This window comes from Toxotes jaculatrix, chromosome 24 (genome assembly GCF_017976425.1).
Source record: "Toxotes jaculatrix isolate fToxJac2 chromosome 24, fToxJac2.pri, whole genome shotgun sequence".
In the NCBI taxonomy this organism is placed as follows: Eukaryota; Metazoa; Chordata; class Actinopteri; family Toxotidae; genus Toxotes; species Toxotes jaculatrix.
In genome coordinates this window covers 1483551-1504531 of record NC_054417.1, presented here as the reverse complement: position 1 = coordinate 1504531, position 20981 = coordinate 1483551, and the positions used below count along the sequence as shown (strand labels likewise).

At 46.0% G+C, this 20981-nt stretch overlaps 2 protein-coding genes across 2 annotated transcripts in view; both read left to right on the top strand.

Moving 5' to 3' along the window:
- Positions 1–3866, top strand: part of ahr2 (aryl hydrocarbon receptor 2) — a 46340-nt gene extending 42474 nt beyond the window's left edge. Inside the window, exon 11 of the mRNA XM_041032231.1 lies at positions 118–3866. Within this exon, the coding sequence (XP_040888165.1) occupies positions 118–204 (87 nt within the window). The 3' untranslated portion in view covers positions 205–3866. The remainder of the gene's footprint in view (positions 1–117) is intronic.
- A 636-nt stretch (positions 3867–4502) lies between these two features.
- ahr1b (aryl hydrocarbon receptor 1b) lies at positions 4503–19955 on the top strand. Its single transcript, XM_041032244.1, has 11 exons — positions 4503–5017; positions 5634–5821; positions 8058–8173; positions 10348–10437; positions 11857–11983; positions 12548–12684; positions 14065–14270; positions 14447–14556; positions 15884–16025; positions 16109–17606; positions 19573–19955. Exons 1-11 carry the CDS (start codon positions 4977–4979, stop codon positions 19729–19731), a joined length of 2814 nt encoding a protein of 937 aa, XP_040888178.1. The 5' UTR covers positions 4503–4976; the 3' UTR covers positions 19732–19955.
- The last annotated feature ends 1026 nt before the right edge of the window (positions 19956–20981 follow it).

Below are 20981 nucleotides of genomic sequence, written 5' to 3'. Positions count from 1 at the left end.
GGATTGTAACGGGGCAGGGGCAAGACAAGAAATTGGGCAAAAAGATTTTTTTTATTAATGTGTCAGGTCCTGGACGAGAAGTCCGATCTTCTAACCTGTCACTGGTCTTTTTCACAGATCAACAGCCGTCCAGTCGTCGGGAACGGAGGTTTCCCTTTCCCCTCGCTGCCCGATGGGAACGCATACTACTCAGAGAACAAATAGGACTTAGCCGCTGTGACTTCTGGATGGCAGAGGATCCCTATTCGCAGTTTAAAGGAAACAAAAGACTCCTGTCTCTAAACATGAAAGTGGAGTAGACTGAAGAACAGAAATGTGCCCCCAAAAAGGACGAGGAGACAAAACAGGACACCTCTCCTTGTCTTTTTTTCTTACTGTGTAATGAAAGCTTTAAGTTTGGTTAAGGATAGCTGGTCTTTGGTCGAGGAGGAGAAGTCCAGAGGAGCTTGTTTTGTTTTTGTCGAAGCTGGATATCAAAGAAGAAGTGTGAATTGTTTTCATGGAGCTGGTTGGATTGTACCAAAAGCAGAAAACGCCTGACCTAAATCAGTGATTTCTTTTGTGCAATGATCAAGTTTGAGAAATTCCATCGCAAACGCATCTGGAAAAGCAGTCTCAGGATGTGTGAGGATTTCTCTGCAGCATTCTGCATCGTCCCGTTCATTCCCAGCAATTTGACCAATGGAGAAGAACATTCAAGCCAGTGATCGACTGCGGTTGTTGTTTGGTGGGAATATTTCCATTTATGGGGGAAGTTGACAGAAGCTGATCGGAGACAGGGAAGTTCACCAGACGTGCCTCCTCATCACTTGAGTCTTTTCTCTTGTAAAACCAAATAATCAGCAGCTGTTCTGATTGCAGCTCTGAGTCCCACCTTTAATCAACAGCATCTCACCTTCACGGCTTCATTCTGGCTCATTTACCTCATTTGACCTTTGACCTGCAGAAACACTGTGGAGTTGGTGCCAGTTTTGTTTGCATTTTACAGCACAGTCCCACCAATAGCGTCACGCTGTTTGACCGAGGACGGAATTTCATTTTTAATTGGACGAGTTTTCTGACATTTGCATGAGAAAAGACTCGGTTGGTTTGTGTTGGTTGTGGTTTGTGCGTCTCTGGTGAATTTCTCGTGCACAGGCCTCACTGATACCTCTGTCTCAGACACGGTGGATCAGACTGTCCCAAACATTGCTCCGAGACTGACTGACCTGAATGAAAGTTCAAAGAAAGAACACAGAGACAACCTCCTGTTAATCCTCTGCTGTCTCTGACGCACAACCACCGCACACCTACTCCCCAAAGATCTCTCTGTTTTCTACTTTGAGCTCTCAGAAGGATGAAATGTATATCTGTATTATTGTTTTGCTGTTTTTGTCCTTTTGAAATTGCATCTTGATTAAGTTCATTTCAACTCTTTACTGTCCCACTGAGGGAGATTTGCTTTGCAGACAGGGTATATAAAAAAAAATGAAAAAGAAACGCACAACAAAATCACAGCATCATCCTACTAACAGTTTTATGATCTAAACAAGAGATGATTCAGTGGAAACAGCTGCTTGTTAGTGCATCTTTTATGTATTTGAAAAGCAGTCGGAGCTTTGTCACTGAGCCAGTTTTCTTTCTTCTTTATTTTCCTTTTCTTTCATTTTTCTGTGTTGTTGTTTTCCTCTTTTAGAGGAAAAAAATACAGATGGTGCCTTAAACTGACAGACCTGTTTGAGACTTTAAAGGGACAGTCTGTTGCAATTTAAAAACATTTCCATCAGGAATATGAGCAAAAAGTCGCAGTGGAAATTAATTTTTGACCGAAACCAAAGTTAAACTCGCCCTCGCCTTAGCTTCACCAAGCCAGTTTTTAAAGATTGATTGCACTATTCCTTAAAAATGTTGCCAAAGCATAGTGAAGAGAAAATAATTCACAAATCCCATGTCTTACAGGACACTAAGAGCTTTATTACGAAAACAGATTCCCTGAACAGGTGTTCATGGTTAAATTAGCACAAATTCAGAAGAAATGATGCTTTCAACAGAAAGGATCCTCTAGATTTAACTGATACTGGATTAAGTCATTATCATGGCTTCTTGGAATGAAACACAACATGAATAAATAATAATTCTACATTTTTTAATAAGAATGAAAAAGAAAAATACACCCGTGTCTAAGTAGACTTATTCTTTTATTCTAAACCAGGATTTTTTGGGATCTGAACTTCACACGAAACCTGAAAATCGAAGAGCAGAATGTCTGTGTCAGTCTCTCTGTAAGACACTGACTGAGAGAGTGGACTCTTTTATTCATATTTTCCACAGCAGATTTCCGTCCTGTTCATCTTTCCTCTTTCTGTCTTGTGGTTTATTTATCGACGTTCTTGCTCGGACCGGGAGTATCGCCGATCGTCCGGCAGCGAAGCGCAGAAGTAAAACAGTTAAAGGCAGCTATTGTATATTTTAAATGAGGAAAAAATGGAAAAAATTAACACGTCACAAGTTTAAAAAAAAGGGTGGAAACTTCAAGTGCCTTTTAAATGAGCTCTTTTTGATTGTCTGTTGATCTTAAAAACGTGATTCAGCACTTAGATTGAAACAAACACCGCGAGAAAGCCTCAAACTTTGCACCCAATCGCTTCATCCACTACTGAGTCGCAAAATCTGCTTTTTTTCTAAGCAAGTTTTGTGTCACTCAGTTTTTAGCACTTCTGAAACTTTTTTAAACAACGCCTCTTTTGAATGGATAATTTGCAGCAGATTTTAGAAGCTGCAAAAGACAAAATTAGCGACCACAAACTTGAATACTTGACTTAAATACCAAAAAGTAGTCAGTGAAGCCATCTGTGATGCTTTATTCTGGAGGATACCAAAGGGACAAGTCAGAATACATAATATAGATTTTTAATGGTTTGTGGAGACACAACAACGATTTCTACCATCTCTGAGGGTCGTCGAACAGCATTCTGGGTAATGTAGTAAACCATAACTGCAGTAACAGTAGGAGGCAGATTGAGTTCTACAGTTGTTTTTTTCAGTTTATTTTGGGCTCAAACTGTCACCTAACAGCTGCATCAGAAAAACATCTGCTGTATGTCAGATTAGCTGACGCGTTATGAGCCAGAGCCGTGGGAAAATAGTGTAAATGTTAATAAAGCCACACAAATCCCCAGATTTCTCCTCATGCAGCTCGCTGTTGATGTTTTGGTGAACTTCATCATGAGGTTTAAAACATGGACAGTGAGCTCAGAGGACGTTTTTGGCAGATTGGCAGTGTTACTCAGCACAAACAACTGAGCGTGTTAGCAGGCGATTCAGCAAAAATCATCACAGATGGTGTTCAACAGAGGCTGAATCTCTAACACTCAAAATGAAGCGTGACATTCAAAGGTGTGTGATTTTTCACATCTCTCGTCTTTTACTTTCAGTCAGAGCCTTTTTCTCACAAAGTATTCTGCATATTGAAATATAAATATATCTTGTTGCTTTCTTCTAGATTGTAATGAAAACAAAGCCATTGTACTTATACTTTTTTCAAAAACAAGGCTCCAAAATGCAGTATCTTTGTGTACCTGTATATAAATGTCTATATTTGTCTTCTTTATTTTTCAAAATATGTATTATCATATATTGTGTATTTTAATATCATATTGGCTTTAGACTCACGCCTATCATTTTTGTACATTGTCTGCACAGCATATACATATATAACCTCCTGTTATGATGTTTGTTTTTGTAATTTTTCAGCTTATTATATCTTGTGGATTTGCCTTCAATATTTTGCTTCTAACAGTGTAAGAGTGTTCAAGTCAGTATGTTCGTGCTCACCACATTAAAGGTGATCTGATCACACTGCAGTTTCACCGTGTGTGGTGTCAGAAGGAAAACCTCCATCCGTTTTTTTTTTTTTTTTCTAAACAAAAGAATGTCAGAAATTTGGAAAATTTAGAGGAAAAGATTTGGTGAGAGGAGAAAAGCTTTTGTTGTCTCTGGGTGTTTTCTTTCTCACTTTATGTGGTTGAATGTAAATGTCTAATAGAGCTAATGAGAAAACAGTTTTTCATCTTATAGCCAGGTCTTTTTTCTTTTTGAGTTATAAATGAAAAAAGTGACATTGAAGTTTGTGAAAATAGAGCAGTCTTCATGTTGTACTTTCTGTTGTGTGATGGTCTCCAAAGTCCACTAGATGGCAGTGTAAGTCTGTTTTGGTCATGGCGGGTCCTCCGTGAGCGCGCTCTGTCATACATCTGCTCCCAGTTAAGACTTTAATGGTTTTCACTGCAGGGCCAGACTGGCCATGGTAAAATAGACAGTCATATGTTGACACGGTGACAAGTTCGGTTTTTAGCGAAGCGAAGATAAACGTGAGGCGTTGTGAGATGACCTTTGACCCGCGGCGCGCTCCCGACGACAAATCAGTGCCATCGGCCGCGAAGCGCGCTCTGGTCGCGGAGAGACCGAGGAGGACAGCAGCGGGGAGGTGCGGGAGGGACAGAGGAGCCGGGGGGGAGAAGGAAGCTGGACTTTAACGGTGTAACTGCGCCGTTTCCGGGGAAAACATCGTCCTCGGGACGCGAAGTTTAAACGGAGCCTTCGACTGCGGGGCGTCCGCGGCGTTTGACGCACCGGCGGAGCGGCATGGACGCGACAACCGGAGCGACAGGCTGCGATAGTACTGTGGAAATACTTGGACAGGGAGCGGTTAGTGTGTTTAGTTATATACCTCTCTATATATATATCTCTCTCTCTGTGGCGTCTGTTTTTAGCTCTTTTTATGTCCCTAACGCGTTAGAGTAGCACTGTAATGCAAGTTTTCACGGAGCGGTGCGGAAGATTGGACGTTTAGCTGAAACAGATGAAGCACACGCCTGCGGCTGGGACCGCTGCTGCTCTCTGAGGGTTTCTACTGGATTCTACTGTGCGGAGCTTGTGTGAGTTGGAGTTCATGGATGTGCTCCAGCGTCACTGCCAATAACTAAAAGAACAACAAGATGTATGCAGGGCGGAAGAGAAGAAAGCCGGCGCAGAAGGGGTGAGTGTTAACACTTGGTGTGACCGTGGAGCCTATAACACACTGTAATGTCGCGGTGAGCAGATGCACATGCTGAGTCCTCCTCTGTGGGTCATATGGTAAAACACAGCTGCACTGATAGACAAGTTGGAATTGCTGACAAATGCAAATTTAATAAACGGTTAAATGTCCTTATATTTACTTATAACTGCATTAAACTGTGTCAAACATTCATTAAATGTAAAGAAATACCTTAGAGCTAATAAATGCTAACATAAACAAACCAACCAGAAAAGTGTTAATTGATTATCACAGCCTGATCAATAGCTACGATTTACTGAAGATATAACTGATTGAAGATCTTAAAGGTTTGGCAACTTGTCTGCATGTGGAATGTTTTTATTTTACAAACTTATTATTAAATATTAAATCATAAAAAGTATGAGAAATAGATCTTGACTGAAACTGGATTTTCAAATGAGTAAATAATCCGGAGTCGCTGGGAAAAAGTTTTGTAGTTGTATTGGTGCAGTATGTGAACTTGAGTGTGATCGTTCTCACCGAGCTGAGAAGGTGACAAACATTCACTTCATAGTGAAGAATGAGTTCAGTATCATGGTGTTCCCTTCACGTCCAGCGTCAAGCCGACCGCTGTGGAAGGCGCCAAGTCCAACCCGTCCAAACGCCACCGTGACCGTCTCAACTCAGAGCTGGACCGGCTCGCCAGCCTGCTGCCCTTCCCCGAAGACGTCATCTCCAGCCTGGACAAACTGTCCATCCTGAGGCTCAGCGTCAGCTTCCTCCGCACCAAGAGCTTCTTCTCAGGTAGGACACACTGTGACCGTGGCGGTAGAAGTGATCTGATTGGTTGGACGGTAAAAAAAACCACCATTTGACCTTCTCGCATTTTTCACACACTGATGCTGCAGTCAGCCAGTCGTCTTCAGCAGTGGGAGATGGGCGTTGATCAGTGCAGCATCATCATCAGTGGCTTTAAAGTGGTGACAATGACAGAGACAGATAGAGAAGCTGGTGAATGTCATTCTGTAGTCCTGAAACAGCTGCTTGCCCTGTTCCTTCCCCGCCTGCTGAAATACTGAAATAGCTTTTTGCACCTCGTACAGGACCTGCAGACACAGAGGCAGAAAACATGCCGGTGGAAATAAATGAGGTCACAGTGTGTTTCTGGAGGCCACGTAGGGCAGGATATATAGAACATATCGGTCACACTGAATATTGTTAGCTTACAGTAGAGTTAAACAGGAGCTGATCAAAGACTGAAACTGTACAGCACAGGCTTTAACCTGCCATCACAGCAGACCTGTGTGTCACAGGCTGACCCTGCAGATCCATCTCTCAGTGCCTGAACCCTGAACGACCCCCTCTTATCATAATGCCTTAATATAACTGTAACCTATTGTAGGTCAGCTCCTCTTGCCCGTGGCCATGAGGCGACACTTGTCCCAAAGTCTCAGGCACAGTTATGTAGGTCTGAGGAGACGGCAGCGTTACAGTGAGCGGAGGGGGGCTGGGAGGACATGAAAGCCTCGGAGAATAAAAACACGTTGGGATAATCCACTCACAGCTGCAGAGGGGGGAGACAGGAGCCCACTTTTCAACTTTTGACTCCTTCAACCTGAGAGAAACTGTTTTATTATTTTATTTTTTTTGCAGAGATAACCAGCACAGAAGTCCTGCTTCAAGTGCTAATCCAGACTGTGTCCTGCACAGGGAGCTGAGCGTGTCATAAATTCAGTCAGTCCCCAGGCTGATCTCACCCTCTGTAAGCTCATGATAGAATTAGGTTAGGTTCAGGTGGGGTTACACATAGGTTCTGTTGTGACTGACAGCTAGCACAGCCAGCTATCATCTGTGTAACTAGCTATAATTACACCACTGCAACAATAAGTCAATTAGCCGGCAACTATTTAGCAAACTGAATAATAATGTTTATTCCCACAGTGGTAAGACTTGTGGACATTAGTTGTTTTCCCTGTTTCAGGATTACCTTCCTTTATGTTTCCTGTCTGCCTCTGGAAACTGACTCATGACTGAGGAGTGTCTGTTGTGATGTTTTTAATCTGCTGTTGGTGTCTTCGTCGCCCTTCGTTGTGCCAACAATTGTCCCCTCCCCTCTTCCTCTCGGTCGCCTCGGGGTGTTTTTCTTGCTGGTGGCTCCTGGTCGTGACGTCGGGGTGAAAACTACTCTCTCCACCCGTCCCAGCTCTTAATTATTGATCGTTGACATGCTTCTTCTGCTTCTCTCTGGTCCTCGTGAGCTTCCACTACACTGAGCTCTGTCACCAGCAGACAAAGGTTTGGGTGCAGCTTCGTAAGAATTTATTTTTATATGTGGAGTCATTTCTGAGTCACGTCGCTGTTGGCTTACAGTAGTCACAATCAACAACACGGCGAAGGACCGAACTGGTGGTTGGGTGTTGCAGACGTGAGCAGGGGCAGATTTAAAAACTCTTCCATGTGGATAGAAACTAATTCAAACTGGGACTTAGCTCTGGATCCATATCAAAGTTCTTGGTTTGCTTCTGCCCCATGCAATTACCTCTGAGGATGGTGGACACAAAGACAACATTCGCACTAACAGAGAGATGCGATGGGGCTTTATTGATCCCTGTGGGGAATGTGGGTCGGGATCAGAAGAAGCAGGATAACTGGTCAAACCGTGGGCCGCTGTATTGTCTGAGATTTCCTGTTCCATTAACGTCACCACTGCTGCTTCAGAAAAGCTCTTTGTTTCTTTCAGACTCAACCCACTCAAACAGATTTTGTCCCCGGGGTGGAAGGCACACTGCTGGCCCCTGTGTTTGTGTCTCAGGGCTCACAGAGAAACCCCTTTGTACAGGAAGTAACTGTCCATAAACTTTCAACACATTGAAAACCAGGTTGTTTGTTTGTGTTCATTTGAAAACCAGTGAAGTGAAACACAAAATGTCTGCTGCAGCTGATTATGTGAGCCTGTCCGTTACAGGTTTTTAGAGATACCTGCATCCTGACGAGATAAATTAGCATCTCTAGTTTATCCTCCGTGTTCCTCTGTTCACAGTGGCCCTGAAGAACCCGCTGTCCAACGGCCTGAACAAGAGCAACGATAACAATGATGACAGCAAGTCGACAGGATCGGCACACGGCCACATACCTGAGGGGGAACTGCTGCTGCAGGTTGGTGGGACACTGATGCTACCTGTTGATATCCCTCTGTTTCATTCTCCCTGGTTTCACTCCTCATGGATTCTGAGGCTCCGAGTGGTTCTGTGCCTTTTTGTGTGCGTCACGCTGAGAGTCAGCACACATCAACAGGAACAACAGGACCTCGGCTGTCTTAGGTCAGGGTTAGCCTTCTGATGGAGGAGAGGCCGCTCTGCACAGCAGGACAGCAGGAGACATGGCTTGTTTTCCTGGACTTGCAGCAGAGCAAACATACATTTCTCTGACCTGAATCCGTTTATTGATGAATGTATTGATCCCAGAGGAGCGTATGGGACGCCGCAGCAGTGAAGAATCAAAGACGTGTCAGTGTGGAGGACAGCAGGCTGCCCGCCTTCAGCTGCTCCGTTCCATTACAGACACACACCTATGAATTATACAGAGCCGGTGAACACATCTATTATTCAAAGGAGGGGGGTTTGGATAAAGGACGTGAGTGTGTGTGTGTGTGTGCATGATAAAGAGGACAGAGGTCAAATTTATTTTTAAGCCCTTGATTACGAGGTGTGCTGGGTCAGAGTGAACCACGGCGACCTTTGCTGCTCCGCTGAAAACAGGAACAGGAAACACAGCGAGCAGCTGATCTGAGACAGGAACAGAAACACAGAGAGTTTTCCTGTGTTTCCTGCCAGTGTTTACTGTCACTGGGTTGTCCTCGTCCAGAGGAACACACCGACAGAGACAACAAACATTACTGGTCTCTCCCTCCCACACACACACACACACACACACACACACACACACACACACACTCACACACACACTCTCAGCCTCTGGAGAGAGAGAGAGAGAGAGAGAGAGGCTGACAGAACATGAGGGTGAGGGATGTGTTTCCTGCAGACAGATGAATCTACAGTAAATATTTATACACGGTGCATGTATGCCACTGCTCACTGCGTGCACTGTCTGTGTTCATGTGTACAGAGTGTGTATGTGTGTGTGGGACAGTTCAGGGCGTGGTCACTGACTGTAGGCTGCAGCTTTTTGGCAGGGACGGATAAATAATAGATTTTCTCAGTAAAAATCACGCGTCTGTTGATTCGGTGTGCAGAGACTGATGATGCTAGGAAGGTATTAGAGATGAGTGTGAAACAGTGGTCCACAGTGGAACATGGTCTGACAGTGGCAGCTCCTGTCAGTCAGGGCTCTGCAGGTATCTACAGTAGCACACAGAGAAAGGGGAGATAAAGGTTTGTTAAGAAGAAGGCAGTTTAGCTTTTCCTTCACACCACTGAGTGAGACCCTCCTGCCCCTAAAAAGTGAATTATTCAGCAGCTAAGAGAAGCTGCCTTGTTTTAAGCCTGATGCTAATGCATTTTTGACATCATGTAATGGATTTTGAAAGCGTTTTCCACAGGAAACGTAAAGTTCTGACCCAACAACATCGATATGAACCTCAGGAAACCGTCCGAGTCTACGCGGGGAAGTGAGAGCGTATCAGCACGTGTCTGTTCTGATTAAGACTGTATTCCTACGGAGGTCGTCGTCATTATCATCATCATCCTCATCATCAGTCAGGTGTAGGCGGAGGCAGGCAGGATGCCGTTGTGACTCTTTGCTGCGACAGGACTCAGTGTCATCACCTCCTCACTGAGCCCTGAGGCCTGAGGAGGGGGAGGAGGGAGAGGAGGAGCGATGATGGAAGTGTTAGTCATCCAGTAGTGACCTCCTTCTCCTCCCTCCTCCTCCCTCCTCCTCTTCTACATGACTTCTCTTTGAAATGACGTCCACTTGGCTCCAGCCTTTCCTTCTTTTCTTCCCCGTCTTCCTCTTTCTGCCTGGGGGAGACGTCTCAGCCCTTAATGTGTCTTTTATCCTCTCTCCTGTCCCATTTCTTCTCTTTCCTTCTTGTTTTAAAGCCTCTCACTGGAGTTTGATACTATCCTGATAGTTTCCTCTGAACAGATCAGAGGTGTGGGTGCTTTCAGCAGGTAAAACTACCTGTGTTGGATCCTAATTACAGGTGACATGTATCCTTATTTCCCAAACGTCTGTTGTCCAAAAAATGGTGCTGACTTGAGCATTTGCTTGCCTAAAGTAAAGTAATCGGGCCCTTCCAGTAAACAACCTGCATTGTAAACACAGTTTTAATCCTTATACTCATCAGACAATATATTTTCTGTCTGCAGGCCCTGAATGGCTTTGTTCTTGTGGTGACGGCTGAGGGAATCATCTTCTTCTGCTCCCACACCATCCAGGATTACCTCGGCTTCCATCAGGTAAAACCTCCTGCTAATTTCTCGACCACTTTTTAAACAGTAAGTCACTTATCTCAACCCACTGGCCTGGACTCCTTGGATCATGCAGTGTGTCCACCTTTAGTTTGGCCTGTTTCACCGAGCTGAGAACAAAAACGCCCCAAAAAGTTTGATGTGTTTCAATCAACTACAGAACATGACCCTAAAATATGAGGGACTGAGGATGGAAGGGAAAAAAAAGTCCAGAAAGTCCATCGTAATAAGACTGAACATGTTTTGGACTATGAGGAATTATCTTAGGCTGCAGAGGAGAGACTCTTAGGAGGCAGGTGTCTCCTGGTAGGTGGACCCAGAGAGCAGCATCGCCCTCAGCGCCCAGAGGATGGAAACAAACGCACATATGGAGAGAGAGGTTTAATCCAGTTAGCTTCACAACAAAGCAGCACAGCCTCCAGTCTAATCTCATTTTGGAAAATGTGATTATCAAATTATCCAAAGTCTGTCTGACTGCCTGTCACACACTCAGGTAAATACACGTAAACACAAACACACCATCTGAACACAGCCTGTAAACCCAGGTAACACACTGTACATCAACATACTGCACGCAAATACACACACATCTTTGGTTGCCAGGTCGGGGTGTGAACATCACCTCTCACCCCTCATTTCCCCGTCCACCTGAGGCGCGTCACGTCTTATTTACCAAACAAACCTAAATCTTTGGTGAAGCTTCTGTCTCTGCTCACATGGAGTGTTTGGAAACAACAGCAGGACGCCTCAGGAACCCACAGCAGAAAAAATACTGGGTGTCACCAGCTGTTTTCACACCTATGAAATAAGATAAAACAGTGGAGGTAGCAGATAAAGGAGAAAATGCAGCCATACTGAAAAAGAAGAGGGAGACAAGCCAACAAATGCTCTTCATGAGAAAAGAAGTCCCCTTTTTATTTTGCTGTTTAAAACAATATTTCACGTAACACCTCTGCCTGTCAAAATTCCTTTCTGGGGACCTGATTATGACCCCTCACACAGTGGGAGGGTGCTTCCACTCTGGTCCTCAGCCAGGTCATGCTGGGTCTGGACGACAGATTCAGGGTCACAGCGGGTCTTTGGCTCCGATTCAGCTGTTTGAATAAAACGTCCAGCGACACTTGATTTCTCTTGGCTCCACTTCAAGGCAAACGGAATCAAACGCACCCCGTTAGAGTACCTGCTGACAGTAAACTGCTTCAAAAAAACCCCGCCTTTACTCAAGTAGTCAGATAAGCCCTGAAAAATAGATTCTTTTCTAATGTGTGACTGAGTGAGTGGCACCACTTGATTTTTATGCAGCTTCACTTAAAATGTTGTGTTTTTTTATCTGATCTAATGTAAACTGTACATTTATGAATAGAACTAGCATTCTGAACTGTTTGCTGTGTGTCGTCCTCCTGCCAGACTGATGTGATGCATCAGAGTGTGTTTGAGTTGATCCACACTGAAGACCAGCAGGAGTTCAGGAGGAACCTGCACTGGGCCCTCAACCCCCCTGCTGGCCTCGGACCCCCCACGGATCCCTCCACAGGTCTGCTTCCTACAGACACCACCAGTCCAATGAAGCAGTACCTCCATGCTGTCTGTGATGTACTGTCGCAGAGGGAAGGTCTGAATGATGTTGAACTACTGCAGGGAGCTACATGTCTGTAGTATCCAACAGGCACATGTGTAAACACATACATAGATGTTTCAGCTGAGGTCACAGAGAGAGAGGTGACCTTTAACTGAAGCCTCCTGAGAGGTGGTTGAAATGTTACAGTAAACACACACACACACACACTCATGTACTTTCACTAACACAGTGTACACACAGAAATGCATCACAGCAGGGACACATCAGCAGCTAAAACAAACTCACACAGTGGTTTTACCCATCGTGCACATACACCACACGTACACCAACACACACACCTGTCATTTTGAATTAGGTGAGGGTCAGCAGTTGACAAGACACACATAACCTATGCAGAGGTCAGTGTGTGCTATCTCAGACCCACTGAACAACAAAAAATGTATAACTGTCCCAATACTTACGGCACAGAAGTATAAATATAGTAAAATAGTTCTAAAGTGAAATTGTGAATATCCTCAGAAGGCGAGTCGGTGTCGACCTCTCCCTGCCTGGTGAGCTACAACCCCGACCAGCTTCCACCTGAAAACTCCTCCTTCCTGGAGAGAGGCTTCGTCTGCCGCTTCCGCTGTTTACTGGACAACTCCTCCGGCTTCCTGGTGAGATTATGACTCAGACAATTTGTTTCCTAAGAAGTGTGGGGATGTTGTTGTCCTATGATCACATTTAACCAGGAAAGGGAACAATTGTAATAAACATGATTGAAACTGATGATGTACATTAAATGAAGCCATGTTACTGGTTCGTAGTGTTTTGAGGCCTGTTGGTGCTGCTCGCAGTATGGCGTGCCACCTCAGAGCCCCTCAGGGATCAGAAGCCACCGTTTACTCCTGTAATCCGCCTTAAGAGATCCTCGGGGTCGTGGGGAAAAGGGCCTTAATCCTCCCTCCACCCAGAGCAGACCAGAGCAGAGGGAAAACTTGCTTAGTCAGGGTTGGTAGCTCCACCAGCCACCGCTGCTCTCTCTATGACAATTAGCTGCAGATGGAGAAAAACACGCTGTGGTTCAGTGGCACGACAAATCCCTGAATCCTGCCAGGAAAAATGGGGCTGCACCCCCGATGAACAAGACATTTAAAGGCCTGTACACATGATTCTGTAACTGCTGCTCCTGCTGCCATTTACGAGAGGTCAGAGGTCAAGGTCTGGATCTGTAAGAGATTCATTGTCTTGCTCGTGGGCACTCCGGTAGGGCTCATGGAGGGCCTCAAACCTGCATCTCACTGTCCTCCCTCCCAGTGCGTTTGCGTGAGCAGTAAGCCAAGTTTGTACTTCTGTCTACTGGTCGCTGTGGCTTTGTTTTTGTAATCCCTCCTGCTATTCAGGGCTAGATTCCTGACATCATGGCTGCAGGCTCTTAAACCCTCCAAAGTCAATTAACCAGAGCTAATAGAGAAGGGGGGGTGAGGGTGGGGGTCTTCACACGAGATGCCACAGGGCGAGAGGAGGACGGCAGACAGGAGAAAGTGTTTTTAGGTTTTCATGTTGTAAAACCTCCCTGTTCACTGCTGGTGGTTGTTCATCGACACTGAAAATCACTCTCCTTGACCCTTGAGGTTTCTTTTATTATCACAAAAGACACACATGAGAAGGGTGGAGGGATGAATCCAGGTAAATGTTAGAGCTGTCGACATGCTGCTAGATGCTGGCTCCAAAATCTCAGACCGAAATAATTAGAGATTATTTCATGAGATAAAACTCAGTCTCTGAAAAACTGTTCTGTCGTTCTTTTCCTTAAACTGCATCAAGTCACAGTCCCTTAAATCTTGTGTTTAAGTTGTATAACAGTGCTCGACAGGGAGAAAAGACACAGCACTTGCTTGTCTGCTTTGGAAGCTTGATGGAGGAAGAATCAGAGGCTGAGAAAGGAGAAAAAAAAACATCCGCAGCACTCTCTCATTTATCCACTGTGATGAGGTAGATATCTCACAATCGATGTGGCACTGATTTACCAGCGTGAAATTCGTCTGTCCTTTCAGGCGTTGAACATCCAGGGTCGGCTGAAGTTCCTCCACGGTCAGAGCCGTCAGCATTGTGACAGCGAGGACCGCACGCCGCCTCAGCTTGCTCTCTTCACCATCGCCACGCCCCTCCAGCCTCCAGCCATTCTGGAAATCAGAACAAGGAACATGATCTTCAGGACGAAACACAAGCTTGATTTCACACCAATGGCCTGCGACGCAAAGTACGTACTGTTAAAACTCCAGCTTCCACAGGACACGGATGACAGAGGGTTTCATTCCAAAAATGATGACGATAATGCTAGAATGGCTCAGCTCCACCTCCAGTTGTTTCGTGCAGTCAGTGTGTGTTTGGGTTCATCACTCATCTTTGCATTCGCTGAATTTCCTGGATTTTCAGGGGGAAAATAGTTCTGGGCTACACGGAGGCAGAGCTGAGAGTTCGAGGTTCAGGTTACCAATTCATCCACGCTGCCGACATGCTGTACTGTGCCGAAAATCACGTACGAAGTAAGTCACAGCTGTTCGCTGTCTGCATGGTTTACATCACACTCAATTTCATAATTAGCAAAGTCGACTGAAACTGAAAGGTTGCTGGTGCAGATCACTGGAAAGGCTGAAATTCAAATATGAGTGGGAGATGAACCGATCCTTCAACAAAGCCTTTCAAAGTGCTCTTTGGCAAGGCAGCAAAGCTTCAGCTACTTTCACTGAGCCAACACTCACAAACTCAGACAGCAAGGGTTAAAGTCATTTTTAATTTTCAGAACGTTACTGTAAGACTTTAGGATCCATCGTGCTGCTCAGCACGATGACTTCAGGGAGATCCCTCTGACTTACTGGTGTTCTAAGATCACAAACTGGGACTTTTCCAGCAATAAACTCATCCAGGATAAGTCTGTAATCAGATGTAAAGTGTACTGACCCCTGTCTCATGTTTGGCTCAACATTACGTTTGTAACACATGCAACAAACAAACAAACAAGCGCTGTGTGAAATCTCAGAGCGGAGTCAAGTGTCCTACTTAGCTCGTGTACCGGATGACCCGGTTAGTTGTAACCATGGTGCCCTCTCTGCTGCATCACTGCTGCCAGACACACACACACACACACACACACACACACACACACACACACACACACACGTAGTCATGCATACAGAAACAGAAACACATGCATATGCACTTGGAAACATATAACACAAAGAAGACACATACATGTTCAGTGCGCTCTGATGCACGCACAGATGGGAGGGCAGGTTCAGCACAGACGTACACAAAGACTCCACATACAAGCACACACACAAACAAGCACTGTCATATCTCAGTGTGGCTTAAATTCAGTCAAACACCAGTCAGAAGAAGAGAAGTATAAATCCCTCGCTTCAGTGTTTGTTTTGTCTCTTTTCAGATGTAAAATATATTCAAAGAGTTAGAAATAAAAAGTGACAGAAACGACAGTGATCCAGTTTGATGACAGTTGGGCTGTAAAGTAAGTTCGTAGCTCACAGCATCTCTCCAGCTCCAGCTGCCCTGGTTCTCACCTTGGCGACCAGGATAAACTTCTGTACTTACCTACAGACTCTTGTTTAGAGCCTGGAGATGGGGGATTTGGGTGGAGGGATGTGATGGTGTGTGTCTGTGTTGGGTTGCATAAGTGTGTTCAAACAGGACTTGTAATATGTGCATGTAGCCAAAGTGAACATCAGCATGTAGCCTCCATCACAGCTGCACGCCCGACTGAGCAAATGCAGCGTGAGTGTATGCACACTGCAGGGCGTGCAGAGCGTAAACAGCAGTGACACGGAGCCTCCAACGTCTCGTCTGATGTGATTCCAGTGATAAAGACAGGAGAGAGCGGCCTCACCGTCTTCAGGCTGCTCACAAAGGACAACCGGTGGAAATGGGTCCAGGCCAACGCCCGGCTCGTCTACAAGAACGGCAAGCCGGACTACATCATTGCCACCCAGAGGCCTTTGGTGTGAGTGTACAACAACTCCAGCTTCATTTGTGAGTTTTATTTAATTTGTCTGTTAATATCTTCTCTGTAACGTGTATCCACAGGGATGAGGAAGGAGGGGAGCACCTGAGGAAGCGATCTATGCACCTTCCTTTTACCTTTGCCACCGGAGAGGCACTGCTCTATCAGACCAGTTATCCACTGCACGGCTTCCCTGATTCCTTCCAGGGCAAAGCCAAAGGCAGCAAGTCCAAAAAGGGCAAGCTGGACAGGAGCTCTGCAGACGACCTGGATCCAAAGTCCCTGCTGGGAGCACTGATGAGCCAGGATGAGTCGGTGTATGTCTGCCAGCCGGACAAAGAGCCTAAGATGTCCCACCACAGCAGCCTTTTCAGTGAGCAGCAGAGCGACACTGATGGTTTTAGTGGCCTGTTCAGTGGCGACAGTTGGCATATTGTATCTAACAGGGAGACAGGGACATGCAACGGTAAAACCTCCAGTTATGACCCGCTGCTGGCCACTCTGGACTCCTTGTCACTAGATGGTGACGAGACATGCTCCAACAGCGAGCTCTTCAGTGCTCTGGAGAATCTGGGCCTGAATGCCGAAGACCTGGAGCTCCTGCTCCTGGATGAGAGAATGATTCAGGTGGACCTGGACCCCAACCACATCCCCACCCTCAGCGACCTCCTCACCAACAACGAAATCCTCTCCTACATCCACGACTCCCTGGAGAGTGGCACTGAGGGAGAGGAACAAAGGGACAGAGGAGGATTTGGACTTTCAGGCCGTCCACCAAACCCAGACTCAGCCCAAAGTGTCTCCCAGCAGGCATGTTTGACACCTGCTGTCCCCCCGGCTCTTCCCAGCGGCAGACAGCCCATCGTCCAGCTGTCACAACAGATGCAGCAACACATCAGTGCAGGTGAGCTGGTGAAAGCTCAGCTGGGCCAGATCCAGTCTGTCTCCGAGCCTGGAACTGTGGACACCAACACGAACGGTCACTGGGTGGTCACAACAGAGAACCATCATCACCCCAGCAACCACACCCGTCACCACCCGCATACTGTACTCAAAGCCTCGCAGTTGAACGGCGAACATAAACACCTTCATTCAAGTGTGGAATCGAGTCAGCGGTGGCAGCTGCAGCAGGACCAGCACTCGCTCCACCTCCAGTCCCATCAGCAGGTGAGAGGCCAGAGTGCTTTGCTGCCTGGTTTCCAGGATCAGTTTGGACTGACAGCAAACGGATCTTACATCCCAAACGGACACGCAGCCTTTCCAGCAAACATGGTGGTCAGCCACACAGGTCACAGTACCTACGGTGCCACACCACATGCAGCGGGCACAGTACTGAATGGTGTGACCACACCGGATGTTTGTCCCTACCAGAGGCCCTACCAGCTGCAGGGCCACCAGAGGCAGCAGCAGCAGATGGTGCAGACTCAGGTGCCTCTGTCTTGTTTGCCCCAGTGTCCCACCCAAAACCCTGCGCTTGATTTGGAGCAGTTACTGGGTCTGTCGCCGCCGCAGCACAGCCTGCCGTCATTAGAAGCCTACGGCATGTTCAACGCCAGTGCAGAGGATACCACTCACAGCAAGGTAAGAGACCAGAGACATGGAGCTTACATCATTTTAGGTTTCATGTGAGCCAAACTGCAGCTTTAGTCCTGCTTTGTTTGCAGCAGTTTCTTTTCCTTTGAGACATTTTGTCCTCCTGTCAGTGTTTAATCCAGAGCGAGTCCTCCAAACTTTAGGTTAGAGGGTCATGTCCTGTTTTATATGGCTTCCCACACAGTCCCATGAAACCAGGGCTTATGCTACATGTCATGTCTAGGAGTAGGTGAGCATCAGTCGTCCTGAAAATGAATCCCACTAAGGTCTTCTGTCTTATGTCAGGCCTGTTCTCTCCTAAAGCTGCCAGCTCTCCTCAGAACTGTTTGGTCTGGGAGCCAGACCGTTTGATTCTCACCCGCTGGCGAGGCCTGAAGTCTGTGTTGCCCTCAAATATCAGTGAACATCAACAAACCCGGGGCTGCAGAATCTCCAACCCCGACCCTTCAACCCCGCGCTGTTCTCTTTCACTGTCATGAAAATGGATTTTTTTCCGAGTCAGCACACAGAGGCCCTGGGCTGGCGTGGAGCTCAGTGTAAACTGCGATGATGCGACCAGACGTGCCATGTAAATAAGACGAGGGGGAGATGGGTCAGAGCCACACAGTCTGAGGATACAGCCGACTAGAATCTGATGCAGTAGAGTGTGTATAAGTACTGGGGTTATCAGCTCTACAGGAAGTGTGTGTGTGTATAAACTGACTAGATACAGTAAGCCATTGTGGGGATCTTGCTTAATGAGACAGTATAGTGTTCAGGGGAAGCAGGACTTCATCTTTAAAGACCAACAAAAACGTTTTCCACTAATGACAGAGCAGTGACGGCGGAGGAATGTCATCCTGAAAACGCTAATCAGTTGGAGCACAAAGAGACGCGTAGCTGGAGGTTTAGAGAAATTCCCATCGTAAAACATAATGAGGTAATGAGACCTCGCCAGTCACTGCTGCCAAACCTAAGTTTGAAACAGGATTCGAACAAGGAGCTCCCACAAACGCTACCTCTGGTTTACAGAAGTCTGCTTTGTTCATTTAGCTGTGAACATACAAACTCAAACACAGGACAGACATCCTGTCCCTGTAAAAACCCAACACAGTAAAGCCTGAGTTAGAAAAACGTCTGCTGGAGTTTAAATCTCCCAAATTATTACAAAGTGCAGACATTTAGACTTAATATAAACACCAATGATTCTGATTAGTAATTTAAGATAAACATCCTGTTCTCTGCATCTCCTCTCACCGTCAGTGAACGCTCCTCCATCAGTCATTACACTGTTATTGTTCCACAGTTTCTCCAAGCATGAAGAGCAGCGCTGGTGTTCAGAGCGAAAGACAAACAGATAACAAAGGAGATATAATGAAACATGAGTGAATGGGCCAGAGAGAGGACAGAAAAGCGAAGAGGCAGTAGTGAGACAGAGCACAATAATGAATAGAATAAGGTCGGGACGACCCCCGACCCCGGCAGGCATCCATTCATCCCCGCCCCATTCAGCCTCCGCTGTTATTCTTCAGGGTCAGTGACTGTCGCTGAAAGAAAAACAGTGGCAGGCTGGCCAGTCGAGCATGAGCAGTGCTGACCTACAATTTGACTGTCATCATTACCTAATGCTGTGAACGCAGGATGGAGAGGGAGGCAGGCGATCTTCAGCTCCCGTAGGAACAGGACTCTGCTGTAGTTTGTGTCCTAACATGAAGGAACATGAAGGAACTGTTGAGACTCGCTGAACAGGATCAGAGTCACTGTGATGCAAGTCACAGCAGATACACACTGTAGGATACTCCTCCCTCCCTTCCTCCTCTCCTTCTGTCTCCTCTTCCTCCCTCCCTCCCTCCATCGCTCCACCTCTTCCTCCTTCTGTCACAGTGTCTCTCAGGACTTCAGGTCTGCCCAGTAAACTAAATAGATCAAATGAAATCACAGAGTTATCGTTAAAATGTGACCGTTTGTTTTTCAGCGGGAGAGTGGCTGCGTCCTCAGTGCTGCCGACGCAGCGTACATCAGGACGTGTCTGATGCCCAGTGGAAATGGAGTGGCGACAGACGAGATCCCTGTCTCGTGCCCCGAAGGACTCCCTGCTCTACAGGACCCCCAGAAATCTGGATTTTTCCTCTGAAAGAATGATGGCCGAGCACCAGAGGAGGCTAGAAGAGAAGGTACAGAAGGAAAAAATAAATAGAAAACACTAGATATGACTAGATTATCATTTTTATTAAATGATTAGAGGGAAGAAAAAGAATAGAGAAGGGACTTTGGATCAGGTTCTCTTTCATAGCATTTGTCTTGATGTCTCATCCCATAGTGAGAGACAGCACTCATGCTCCTCAGAGAACTTAGGTGTGATGAGGAAAGACAAATCACGAGGAAGAAATGAAGTTTCTGTGTTGTAATATTCCTGGCTAAGTTTCGTTTTCACGTGTGGAAAAGATTTGTGTTCTTTACCATCAACCAGACGTCCAGTTCACTGACTCGCCTCAACATCAACCTGATTGGAACCAAAACTCATCACGCTCTGATCTGTATATACACTGTTAAAGTCCTGAAGAGACATTAAGAAGAAGACAGTGTAACTCTCACCAGGAGGCGTTACTTCATCCGAATCGGCCCACATTTCATCTGGATGTTCAAAGAAAGCGTGTGACGAAAAGTTGATGACGAACTGTTCAGCTCCAGCCCCCTGACTCAGCACCAGCCCCCTGACTCAGCACCAGCCCCCTGACTCAGCTCCAGCCCCCTGACTCAGCACCAGCTCTACCAGTTACAGACATTTTAGTGCCAAATAATAAGACAGAGACTCCACATTACTGCTGACCATGTCCCAAAGCATACTGTCCATTTCACAGATTTCTGTGGTGTGTTTTGAAAGATGGTCTGCAGTGATACTAAAACAATCATTTTGAAATTAATGAACTGAAATGAGCAAAACTGCGTAACTGGAGATTTTAAATGGACAGTATTTGAAATGCAAACGTTTGGAGCCATGTTACAGGAGAGTAAAAACATTGGTGTAGTAACCACTCAGCACACGTGCTGGTAGCCTGTTTGTTCAAGCACAGGAATGTGAAGGCTTTAATCATCCTCAGTGTGTGAAGGAGAGAGGACGTTTGTACAAACAGTGAACACACCAACAGATTATTTAAACTTCAGTTTTAGGGTTAGTAGATGTTGTTTGTCCTGGTGCTTTACATGTCAACAAAACAGCATTTTATTCTTCTCCTTTATATCGTTGAGATGAGATTTAAACAAACTGTAAAAGAGAGGAGCAGGTTTTTATTTATTGCTGCTGCCTCTGGGGCTGTGGCATCACATTTATCCTTATGCTGCATTTTAGCCTGTTTGAGGTTTACAATGATGTTGTGCACTTAC

What these genes read in the sequence shown, in the direction of transcription:
- ahr1b (XM_041032244.1), top strand. Translation starts at nt 4,977, where the DNA reads ATGTATGCAGGGCGGAAGAGAAGAAAGCCGGCGCAGAAGGG. An exon ending in AGAAAGCCGGCGCAGAAGGG is followed by an intron (nt 5,018 to 5,633) that starts GTGAGTGTTAAC and finishes CTTCACGTCCAG; the next exon opens with CGTCAAGCCGACCGCTGTGG. An exon ending in CACCAAGAGCTTCTTCTCAG is followed by an intron (nt 5,822 to 8,057) that starts GTAGGACACACT and finishes CTCTGTTCACAG; the next exon opens with TGGCCCTGAAGAACCCGCTG.